We start from the raw sequence: 12,881 nt of genomic DNA, 5'->3' as shown, positions 1-12,881 counted from the left end.
AAACAAAATAATCCCGTGGAAGTCAATCACCTGATAACTGTTGAGCTGCACAATTGATTATTATGGAGATCAGCATGATTTTGCCAAGTCATGATTTTTACAGCCTCACTGTAAGTTGATCGTGTTGAATTTCTATTATGGGGGTGAAGATTAATGAAGAAAATATTAATATTTCACACGAGTGACTTGTCCTCACTGACATTTCACGTTATTTACTCTTAAATTCCAAAGTGGGGGGGGGATACAAACAAAATGAAGGTAGTTAAATTAGAACCACAGCAGAGGAAATGGCAAGCAGACAGACAGACAGACAGACAGACAGGAGATGGGGAAATCAGCAGGTATTGTGAAGGCACTCGTTGACAGAGCAGCGGCGATGCACGTGGTTTCTTTGAGGGGGGAACAGCGAGCAGGTAGGTATAGATGAGGAGAGTTGAATCCAGCGAAAAGCTCAGCACACAGAAACCAGAGACACTGAGGCAGAAACGTGGTCCGAGACAGAAAACTGAGGTGAGATCCAGGGATCAAGGACAGGCGGGGTCAGCGAGCGAAGGACAGTCCGGAAACGAACAGTCCGGAAACGAAGAGTCTTGCATGAGGTATATAGGATGAGTATATTGATGAGGAGGTGTGTCTCGCCAGGTAGAGTGGGAGTGGAGTCAGGTGAATGAACTGTGACATTGCGATTATGACTTTTGTGTGCACACAAAAGTCATAATCGTATTTTTTCACATCGTATTTAAAATCCTCTCATTCGTAACAGTTATAATGTTGTAATTTCACGGCTGAAAGAGCAAAACAAGTGACATCTTTATTTTTTTCCCTCTTCTTTCAGTAATTAATAACCGGTTTCAGTGTGAGTTAAGTTCTCCCTCACTGCGTGTCTCTACTGCGGTCGTGAAGAAGTGATAGAGTGAGATATCACCATCTGGGCCAGTAAATCATCTTATAGCAGCAGCATAAAAAAGAACGTATTTTGACATCAACATCTGTGTGAGAGCAGTGACATTCACACAGAAATGTGTTTTTTAATAGTCATCATAATCTCTGCTCTGCAAAAAAAACAAAAACAGATTCAACCTTAAGAATTGTTAATTCAGCTCAGTTTTTATGCTTTCTTTTTTAGTCCAATCCCATCTGAGAAGTCAGATATTGTTTCATTTGCGCACACAAACAGTGCAGCAACACATCTACGGATAAAAATGTAACTTGACTCTGTGTACGACAGATTTAATGTGAAATGAATTGGACAGTTAGTGCAGTTAATCATAAGACTCACAACATAAAATCATAAAAGGAGACGTCCAGGAAGTCATAGAATCAACACACGTTTGAAATAATCATTATCAGTGTAGGTTTCCAGTGCAAACATTTACAAAATATAGAATATAAGGAAGTGAAAGATAATTATAAACATGTTAAAATGTATTATTGCATGTGTCCTGAGCTATGAAAACATGAACCCGGAATGTACTGGCTGGATGGATGAAAGAATGATTAAGATGATTTAAAAGAGATGTAAACAATCACAATATCTGGTCTAGCAGCATTTAAACAGGTGATGGCAGATGGATAGAAACATAAACATAAGAGACAAATGTAAAAGACAATAAGACAATTATAATAAAAGCTGCTAGTTTCTGCAGCTGTGGATTAAAACGCTTAAATTGTCACTTTGTGGGGTTAAGGAAACATATTGCACTTGGAATTAGGGATTTTTTTATTTGTATTTTTGGTTGCCAGGGAGCCCTTGTAAAGATTTGAAGCTTGTACTCTGCAGCTCTGACACTTAGGCAGATACACGTCGTGGACTGAGACGACTGAATCGACAGGTAATCAATAATTGATCGTCTCTTTATTTTCCCTCACCGTTTGCTTATTTCTTTGTCGGGATTTTAACCGTCACCCATTCACCGTACTGTTGTCAGTATGACATTGCAACTCCACTGCATCAAGAGACTCATTATCCCTGTGTGTGTGTGTGTGTGTGTGTGAATACACGGAGGAAGAAGAAGAAGCTTGTTCTTTGTGCAGTGCACCACTACACTGTTATTAAAAGAAACACACTCACCAAAGAGACCTTATTATCTCTCGCAGAGAGAGAGAGGCTCTTTGGCTGCCTGTACCTGCTCCAGCCCTGCACTGTGACTCGCACTGTGTTTTGTCACATTATACATGACATTACCAGGCTACACACACACACACACACACACACACACACACACACAGAGGAGAGGCTCATTTGTGGCCCTGCGATAGTGATATTTAATGGAGCAGCTTGTGTGTCTGTGTGTGTTTTATTTAGCTTTTGTAATGAGGAAAGAAGACGTATGTGCACCAAAAATATAATGTAATGCACAACTTCAAATTTCAAGCCACTGTCAAATCAAACTTTATTTATATAGCACTTTACATACCAGGCAATGCAGCTCAAAGTGCTTCACAGGATACACAAAAACATAATCAAGGGAAGCAACAACAGCCATTTTGTATTATGCATTAAAAACCGCAATGAAGAAGAGAGATATGTCTATTGTGGAACTCACAAACAGCTGTGAGGGTAAACACTGGAGACTAAAATGGTACTGGGTGATCTAAACAGGAGGTAAAAGAGAAAGAAACATTAATAGTAACAGATAAAAAAGACTCAAAGACACCCTCTGGCTGCTTTTGTCCATGTGGGCTGCCGTAGACACATGGTGGCGCAATACCGCGTCCTTCATGAAGCAAGAACCTTGACCTAAAGTACATATACAAGGCTACAGAAGTTCTAAACACTTTTACAAACATTCATATGAGCAGTTTAAAACATTTTTAACCGATGCATCTTTCAAAATGTTCCACACTGGAGCTTTAGATTGACGTGAGAAGTCCGACATGTGGAAGAGTTAATGTGTGGTCTTACTGTAGGCGAGAGAACGACAGACACAGGAAGACAGAAAGGAAAAGGGATGATTCATCTTCCCATTGACTGAAGTGTCACTTTACTGGGTTTGTGATGAACACCTTGTCATAAGTGACGCACTGAGTGTGTGTGTGTTTGTGTGACTAGTTTCTTTTATTGAATTCATTTCTTTTTTGAAGGTCAGGGCTTTTCAAGTAAGAGAAGACGAATAGAAAAATGGAGACACATTGACGTCATGAGCTAAATCACGTGGTGTTTTCTTTCTCTGGCACATGAATCGAAGAATGTTGTGATTATTTGTGTGTAAACAAAGTCCGTGAACATGCTGACCCTCACCAAACGGAGGCAACAAACGCGGGTTTGCAGTGCAGCCTTTACCAATCTGAAGAGTTCCGGGCCCCACTTTGAAATCTAACCCGAACCCTGAAAATTCTTTGAGGTCCAAACTCAAACATTAAATCACGACTCTGATCAACACGCAAGACCAGGTTCAACAATTCCCTCATAAATGATTGTTTTCATGTGAATATGTGATAGATTAATCATCAGTCCGCTTCACTTTACATCTTTGGGAATCACTGTTGTATTCCATTCCCACTCATATCAAAATAATTAGATATTTATACTGAATTAGTGAACATTGGGGTCACAAAACACACTCGAACCATTGACTTGTACACCAGTCCAACACATAAGAAGCCTACATGTAGCGTAGTCAAAGGGGCTCGCGTTAGTAGCGCTCACTTCATTTCATGTAAGTTATCATTTATCAGCTCTTTCTGTTAGATTACTGTGAAAAGCCTGGATTTCAGAGAAATGTGTGTGTCAAAGCACATACATGTAACCTATGCTATGTTGTGGTCTTGTACGTAGCTAGCTTGGAGTTAGCTGCCGGCTGGCTAGCGTGTGTGCTAAAAACGTTCCTTGTAAGACTTGTATGCGCATAGACTTTTTCACGCGTACAGGCTAGGTTTATCTACCTAGCTTTTTATCTCGTACCCATTTACAGTGTTTAGATATTGTTCGCGGTCCTTAATCGGCAACGAAAGAACATATTCATAATTATTCAGGGGGAGGACCGTGGACATACATGCTATTCACTATTTGTAGGTGCACCTCTGCTTCAGGAGAGTCTTTACAGAGAAACACCTTGTCGTGTGTTGAAGGAAACAACCTCCGCCTGTGTTTCCTGTGCTCAACGGTTCGCCTCCCCCGTTTCATCCTATATTTAGATCGAGGACATGAAAGAAACGTCTCTGGCTGCTCAGCAGACCACACGGACAAAGAAAATAAACCTAAAGAGCCTTTATGTGGCATTACCTCCTGTGTTCTCAAGTGTCCGTTTCATAATGTGTGTGTGTGTGTCATCAGCGGATATTACAGAGGCTACAAGGTTGAGAAATTGTGTAGCATCACTCCCAAAGGAACATGTGAGATTACACTCTGTGGCTGAAAGTGAAACCATAAAGAGAAGTAATGCACGAATAATCACTGTATTAGCCTGTGAAGTGACATCACTCACAGCTTATCTTCATAAAACACTTCCTAATGCTGCTGTAGTATACATGCAGTATTCAGTAGAGCAGAGTGGAATAAACGCTCCATAAACGATGAAATCACTGATAAGACAAAGAACTAAAATGTAATAATGTGACATAGTCGAATGTGAACTTGAAATGTGAATAATAATCATTTTTATTTAGGGATAACTGGGTTTTTATTTGAGGCAAAACTCGTCAAGAGTCTTTGTGGCTGAAAATAAAACCATGAAGAGGAATAATGCCAAAATAATGACGACTATTCACCTGTGATGCGTCACAACCTCTCGCTCGACTTATCTTTAGGATATACGACCTAATCCAACTTCATTTCTCAATATGATTGTGAAATGGGTGAAAGTAACTGTGCTGCATTTGTGTGAACATTGAAACGTAATTGTTTAACTCGGTTTTTACTCCTGAGGCAAAGCTTATCAACAGACTCTGTGTCTGAAGATAAAACCGTAAAGTAATGAATGTATTAACTTCATGCTCAGCTTATCACTTTCTCTGTTCACCCTGGTAAACAAGAGGTGAATCTCAAAGATAACTAGGGCTGCAACGTAATAATACCATGCAATAATTTCCGTGATTAACTGAGGAAACGTTTGGTCCATAAAATGTCGGAAAAATGGCCAAACCTGGAAATGATGACGTTCTCAAATGTCTTGTTTTGTCCACAAACCAAAATTCATCAGTTCTAATGATTTATTTATTACATGGAGCAAAAAAACAAAAAATAAATTCACATTTAAGAAGCAGAAAACACTCAAACTGATCTATCAATTATTAAAACAGTTGATTAATCTAGTAATAGATTAGTTGAGTAATTTTTGCAGCACTAAAGACAACAAATTAATTAATTAATAGTTATTTATTCATTCATTGATAATGTATAGTAAAAATATTATTGTATATATATGAATATTCATAATTCACATTATATTATGTTATATTACATTATATTCTTTTTGTTTAGGACCCTTAATTACAGTTTATAGTTGATTCTAGAATTAGAGCTGGCCCCAAAGTCAATTTGCTTATAAAAAAAAACAAAAATGCATCACTTTGTGTTAGATTAATGGATTGGAGCTTAATTCTGCCATGAAAACGTGTGACATGTGTTTATTCTGTGTATATTTGATGCGTGCAGCTGTTTCTGGAAGTCATCATTAATCCAGCATTCATTTGGATCCATACTAAAAAAATCACTTTTAGAGGCTGGGAGTGTGCCTTTATTATGTTTGAACGAGCAAAGCATTTGGATAAAATGCAAATGCATCAACTCATTATTCAAAAAAGAAAAATCTCAACTCGTTATCCATAAATACTCTCACTCAACCCATTAATTGTTGTTTTGCAGCAAATGCAAAACAGCAACTTCTTCAAAAAGGCAGCACAAAGCTTTATTTAATACTCCAGAGAACATTTCATCCATTATACGACATTGACTTGTTTAATAATGTTTGTGTCCTCGAAGCCAAGGAGTCAACAACCGCGAATAAAACGGGAAAAATAGTCGTTCAGAATCGATTTCAAAGGGGGAAGAAGATGAGTCGTGGGTTTAATGTCAGGGCTCGGGGAAAATAGCTCCACTACGGCGAGGAGAAGAAAAGTGTCACGATCGCAGCGATAATGAGCAAAGCAGGAGCGAGTTATTGTCGTGCAGGAAGGGAAGAGTGGAGAGCGTGGAAATGACCTGCCATAGCAGTGAGGGAAGAGTCTGTCTCTGCAGCTGCAGCAGCAGCCGGCGCCGGCGCCAAACATCAGTCGAGTTTAAACAGCAGCACAATATACAACAACAAAGTACAACTTTGAAACACTGAAATCACTGTGAGGAATCAATTATCATCTTCATCAACTTCTTTCACATGAACACTTGTAGCTTTATGATTTCCCTTTGAGGGAGGAAGCTAAAGGTCATGCGTGAGTCATGAAAAAAGAAAAAAAAAAGGTAAAGAAAACGGACCAATTAAAAGTCGACTGACAGACACGTACGTGATGAAGAAGACGTCAACAGAATTTTATTTTATGACCCGGCTCGCGAGGGTGAAGTTAGGAATAAGAGCAGATGGAAAAATGCTTAATTTATATCTTTATTTCCTGCAAAAATCAATGATTGCAAGAACTAAAGGTGACGAAAAAGGGCATATGAGTGCATGTGTTTGCAACCATATTTTACTTACTAATTAAAATTAAAATAGAACACAAATGTCTTACTATTTTAAGTTACTCAACCAAAAATACAGAAACAACTACACTACTGCTTCTGGGTTGACGTGTGTGTGAAGTGGCAGAAATCTGTTATTAAATTTAAGGCTGTCACAACCAATCATTTTTGCCTCAGGCAATTAAATACCACAGCAACTGAGAGAAATCCACACTATTAGGCCTCCCTTGTACCTAATAAAGTGGCTGAATAGTGTACAATAAATGTAAAGACCTCAGGTTTCACCAAACTGTAGCTTTCTTCTGTCAAACTATACTCTATAAAAAAAAAACTATGACTCATTGAAGCTTCAAATAATGACATTTACTCACTTAATGCTGCAGATTATACAACGGAGCGACGTAGGGAAAGAAAACTGAAAAGTAAACAGGAAGTAAAGCTACAACAAGAAGTAACCCAGCCGGAGAAAAAAACAGCATGTTGCTTACTGCCCTTCAAAATAAAAGCACTTGCATGTTTTCAAATGTAACCCTTAGAACACAGATCATTGTGTTTGCTTTTTAAATAATATGCGATAAATTAATCAGAACTTTGACTCAACAACACATACGATGACGAAAAAATTTTGTAAAGCCTGAAGATGTGCCCTATAAACACACCCACCCCCAGGATGTCCATATAAGGAGTTGTCTATTATTCCTGCTGCGATTTACCAAGAGTGCACCTGTGGCTCGGATCTGTGCCGTGTGTTAAAAGGCAACAGTTTTGTTTTTCACATTCACTGTAAGTAATGTATATAGGATTTTAACATCCCTTTTAACGGTAACCTAATTCATATTAATGAAGTTAAAATTAACTTCAAGGCAACAATTAATAATAATAATAATAATAATAATAATAATAATAATAATACAACACTGGTGTTACAGATTTGGTCCAGTCAATAGAAAAGTGAGCCTTTGTAATCTGTCTCAGAGCGGAACTAAAGCCATGATGTGCTATATCCTCATAATGTGCTGCTAATCCTCCTCCTCCTCCTCCTCCTCCTCCTCCTCCTCCTCCTGCTCCTGCTTCAACTGTGAGCAGCAGATAGTAAACATTGTGTCAGGTGGGAGTTTGGCTGGTGTGGAATATCCTATTGAATATCTACTGTCTTTACAGGAGTGCCATACACAATACATCAACATCACTCTTATTTATTGATGAAGAGTCAAATTCCCCTTTCCATCATTCACTCTACTGTACACACACACACACACACACTAGTATGTAGTTAATGGAAAAGGGAAATTGTTATTGATTCATATTTTGAATGGATTCCAGGGAGATTCTAAAGTCTAAAGGCTTTTCTGTAAAATGCTGCAGGCTCGTGTCCAAACCCCGCGGACGCTCTCCAGCGTAATTCACCAGGGATTATTCAATGTAAATGTTAAGTGCTCCGGTGGTTGGATCTCACTGGCTCGGTGCCATTTGGAGATGTCTTCTCTTCTCTTGTGTTTACAGCACATTGTGCTGCTGATGTTATTTGTCATGTTTGTCTCCACGGAAACACAGCCAGCCACTTACAAATCGTGAAAAAGAAAGCCCTATTTGGACTATTTTGGGTAACATTAGGTAAAAAAGGATCTGGAAAAATGACCCCAGGTTATAATAATCCCGTGCGAGGAGAGCGACCTTAGAGTTCACACACGTGTAGTGTAATCATTCTCTTTCATGTTTCAGAGAACAGGGTTTCATTTCCTCAAGTTTTAGATCAGCCGTTCACAAACTGAAGAGTGTCGGCGCCCGCTTTGAAATCTGAAAATCCTCACTCACGGCCCATGAGACTAGGATGAATAATTCCCACATATATTATTGTTTTCATGTGATCATGACCTCACGAGAGGATTTTCAGATATCAAAATAGCTGCACTACAGTTGTTAGAGGGAAAACTGAGTCGGCAGAGTTTCTCGTTTCCTGATGGTTTCAGACAGCGTTTATGACTCATGCCTCTTAATCCTGCCGACCTCAGTCAACGACAGCGTCCGTCTTAGAGCAGGGAAAATGTCACTTTTATTGGACGTGTGTGGACATTGGACAGTTGTGTGCAGATGTGTTTGCCAGCTTTCGTTCTTTAGGACTTCAAAGATCTCGGCGCGTCTCCTGTCGCTTCCTCGTACAGCTGGTGTTTTCCGCTAATCCATTTTAAATCCTCTCGTCCCTGTAACGCTGTGTGCATCTCTTGTGTGTTTACACCCAAGTGCCAAGAAAACGTGAAGAATTAAGGGTTTACTTTGTGTGCAACAGAAGCAGAAAAAACGTACACTGGCTTTTTTTGTCTGCGCCAGTGTTTGCTCATCATGATTCATAGAAACACACAGTTCAATTACAGTTACATGCACTGATAGCTTTTATCCAATCACATCACTTTTATTCTGTCTGCCCTGAATGTTCACATTTGTTTTCTTTTCCGATCTTTCCTTAATTGGTGCACCAAATAGAACGATTTCAGTTCCAGCATTTCAATGTTCCTTATTTTCTCTCTTTCCTCCCATCTCCTGTTTGACAGCAGGTGCTGGGTTTGTTTGTTCTGCGGTTTCTTTTTTTCCCACTGAGATTGGGAAGTTGTTAATGTTACACAGCAACACATTTTCCTCCCAGCAGTTGTAGTCTTGAGTTAACAGAGTTATGCTCTGTACGGAAGAGCCATGATCTGTCCACATTCTGGAAAAATGTATTATTCTTGCACTTTATCACCTTGCCGTAACAATTATCATTATCATTTTTTCAACGGAGTTGAAAAATCCATCCGAAATCGTAATAATACAACACTTTATGTATTTTCTTTATAGTTTTTTGTGTCTTTCTAATTCAACAAAATCCATAACACAAATGACTTAAACTATGAATTCTAGTTCATTAGTAGTAATTTGCGTCTCTGGGTTTCCTCATGTGTAGAAATAAAGACATCGTTAAGATCCATGTTCATCAGAGTCATTTGTGTGGGACGTGCCAGATAATTGCTCTAGTACAGCGAGACTGTGTGGACCTCAGTGGGATTAAACTCACCGTTGTTAACCTGTGGCCTCAGTTTCATGGCTGTCACTCAGCGTAAAGAACAACATCATGTTTCACACTCGCACTGTGTCTCATCCAAGGAAGAGGATTAAGGCTACGCTCAGATTAACCCTTAGTGCTCACATGCCACGGATCCGGCATGTGTTGTTGAGTCAAAGTTATGATTCATTTTAAATCACATTGTGCAGAATTCACAAAATAGACATTTAGTTTCTTTTCTTTTTTTCTTCAAGCCTAGTGAACTTTGAATTTTCATTTCAAAATTTCCCATATAGGATTTTCAAAAAAGGAGTACTTTGTGCGTTTAATTAGTTGGTGAAAATGGAAAAAATATATAATTTCATCAGATTGCCTGAAAAAAAAAAAGTATATTTCACTTCACCGTGGTCCGTGGTGTGGCCACGTGACATAAGAGTAATCATATCTGAATCCATGTGAGGTCTTGGCAGTAACAATTAGTAATAATTTGAGGTAATACAGTTTTATTTCTAATGCAGTTTCCCCCTTTTGTGAGACAGAAAAGGAAACATAACAGTATGATAATAAAGAGATAATATTTGAGTAACACTACATTCTCCAAATTATAAATAAAATATAACCAAGCATAATGATGTATGCAGTGATGGAGTTTAACAGCTAAATCCTGTGTTTCTGAACAATCTCCTGCTTTAATACTGGGTGGACTCACACATTTCAATATTGTTGATGACGTTTGCAAAAAAAAAACCCATCAAACATCAAATCTCATCCGTCTTTGCGTTAGATCTGAGTGACATTATTCTGCAGGGAAACATTTCCAGACAGAAAGTGTGCATCGTGTTAATAAGGAGTCTTCCTCATGTAGGTTTTCTTATTCCCTCCGTTTGCTGAGAGGACATTCTGCTCTTGTCTCGTGGGAGTTGCTCTGATGCCAGCCTTGATAGTTTGATGGTAGCCTCCCCGTGTCCCACCGGCATTTTTCTGCTCTTCCGCGGGTTATTCTTAGCTGCGTGTCAGAGTGCGATAGCAGGGGAGACACGACAGGAAAGCCCACGCATGGACCGTCTAATGGGGAGGAGAGAAGTGAAGGCGGGAGATGGAGCGAGAGTAAGATTCCCTGCATGTCAGCGCACAGTCCGAGTCGTCATGTGGTTTTCCGCCGAGCCTCGGGCTCCGTGGGGAACCATGCAGTGCTCGCTGACCACAGAGTTGACTTGGAAATGACCAGAGGAAAGACACAGAGCCGTGGAGGTCATGCTCGATGTCACACTCCAGGACACTTGTTTAATGTTTCAGGACCAAACATTAGCTTTTTCACTGTTTACTCTTTTCAATCTGATATTAATCAAACGAAATACCCAAGAACGTGCACTAAAAAGGTGACAAAAAACAACAATACTAAACCGGTAAATATACATATAAACATGACAAACTCTCAGTGAATAAGGAGAAGCAGCAGCGGGTTTGTTACACTTTAAAAGGACAGTCTTGCTTCTTGTCTCCGCCCACCCCTACGCTGCTGCTTTATACACACAAACGCTCCCACGTTGGCTTTTGACCCTGAACGAGATGTTGATTTGACCAGTTTTTATTGTTGTGATGGTACGACTTGAACTTTCCTGATCTCAGAGGACCCATGTCACCGCCTCCATCCCACTGGCCTTTATAGTGTTTGCTAAAAGTCCTTTATTCCTTCTGCAATATCACACTGCACACGACTTTATCCGTTGTTGTTCTTTTAACCGTGTTTCCTATTTTACTGTTTTTATTTTGCGAGTTGGAAAGTGTCTCGAGTCTTAAATGTATCGTATTTTATTGCTGCAGCCGAGCCAAAGAAAGATTTCTGTCACTGATTGGGACAGACACCAAAGCCTATCTATCTATCTTATTATCTGTTTTTTTTTTAGGTCCTTTAGGTATTGTATTTCTATATTTTATTTATTCTATTTATCTCTGATGAACAGCACTGCTTTAGCTTTTAAAGTGCTTTATGAATAAAGTTGGATTGGATAAAAACTCTAGAAATGTTCTGGACTGGATAAACTAACTTCTTTCTCTCTCCACACAGGGCATCAGCATAGTGGGTCCCAGTAATGCAGATCCCCCTCCTCGTCCTCCAAGTCCAGCCATGTACCAGCTGGACATCGTCCTAAAGAAAGGGAACAACCTGGCCATCCGAGATCGGACAGGTAGGAGGTTAATCGAGGTTTCCTTCTCCTCGCAGTCTCAAACTTGTGGCCCTCCAATCGATTTCATATGGCCCTCAAAACCAACTTATAATGAGTCATGTTTTTTTTTGTGAAATTTAAATTAACTTTATATTGTTGTACATTTTATTTTGAAATTTTCCAATTATTTGTAAAGCACTTTAAAAACAACCACTGTAGACTAAAGTGCGGCGCAGAATACAGGATCCTTGAAAAGTCTTAAAATGCCATAAATGAAATTATTCACATTTAAAGTCTTATAAAGTCTTTAAAAGTCTGGAATTTCATGAGGTGTGGCATTACATTTCTCCAGGCAGAATGAAGGTATTGGTTTAATGTTTTTATTTCACCTTTATTTTATATCCCGACCTCGTGGACACAGTTATGTGTTTGTTAGTGTGCGTGTGCCGTTTGTCACTGTGACCCTGGTCAGATACCCTGAGAGTGATGAATAAAAGACAGAAACGCACACACGCGGTAATAAAATACATATAAAAAAGAATTAAAAAAAATGAGGACATAAAACAATAAATATGTTGGTGAAATATTGTCATTTGAGATTGCGAGCCCAGGTTCAGTGTGTGCATTTGATTTTCCTGTGCTCACCAAGGAAGTTGTGTTTTTGGTCACATTTGTCTGTGTGTGAGCTGAGAGAGACATTTCTCAGCATGTAGTTTCTGGCCTCAGGGGGGAAATGAATAATTTCAGTGCTGATCTGGGTTCAGATTGCGATTCTATTTGACACTTTCATCAATATCTCTGCTAAATAATGTCAATGTTCCTTTAAGACATTCATGTAAAACTTCCTCATATGTCTGTTCCTGTGTTGTTTTGTGATATGTCAGAACACTGTGGGAAAACACACCCACGCACTTGTTTTTGCCTCGTTTTTTCCCCCCCTGTAATTGACTTCCTCCTCTCTGTTTTCACCTCAGATATTTTTTTCTCGCCTCTGTCTCCTCTCTCATCTCATTGCACTTTTATAAAGTCACACATCTTGTTCTCGCAGCTCGGCTCGCTCCAT

At 39.2% G+C, this 12,881-nt stretch overlaps 1 protein-coding gene across 11 annotated transcripts in view; it reads left to right on the top strand.

Annotated features, from left to right (window-relative positions):
• The window catches only part of mctp1a (multiple C2 domains, transmembrane 1a), a 172,217-nt gene that overhangs the window by 48,726 nt on the left and 110,610 nt on the right, over positions 1-12,881 (top strand). For all 11 annotated transcript variants that reach the window (XM_044025870.1, XM_044025865.1, XM_044025862.1 and 8 more), the window contains one exon: positions 11,719-11,839. In XM_044025870.1, the coding sequence (XP_043881805.1) occupies positions 11,779-11,839 (61 nt within the window). In that variant the 5' untranslated portion in view covers positions 11,719-11,778. The remainder of the gene's footprint in view (positions 1-11,718; positions 11,840-12,881) is intronic.

The sequence above is a fragment of the Solea senegalensis genome, linkage group LG5, assembly GCF_019176455.1.
Source record: "Solea senegalensis isolate Sse05_10M linkage group LG5, IFAPA_SoseM_1, whole genome shotgun sequence".
NCBI lineage: Eukaryota > Metazoa > Chordata > Actinopteri > Pleuronectiformes > Soleidae > Solea > Solea senegalensis.
Note: the sequence above shows the minus strand (reverse complement) of the source record. Positions and strands in the feature narration are given on the sequence as shown.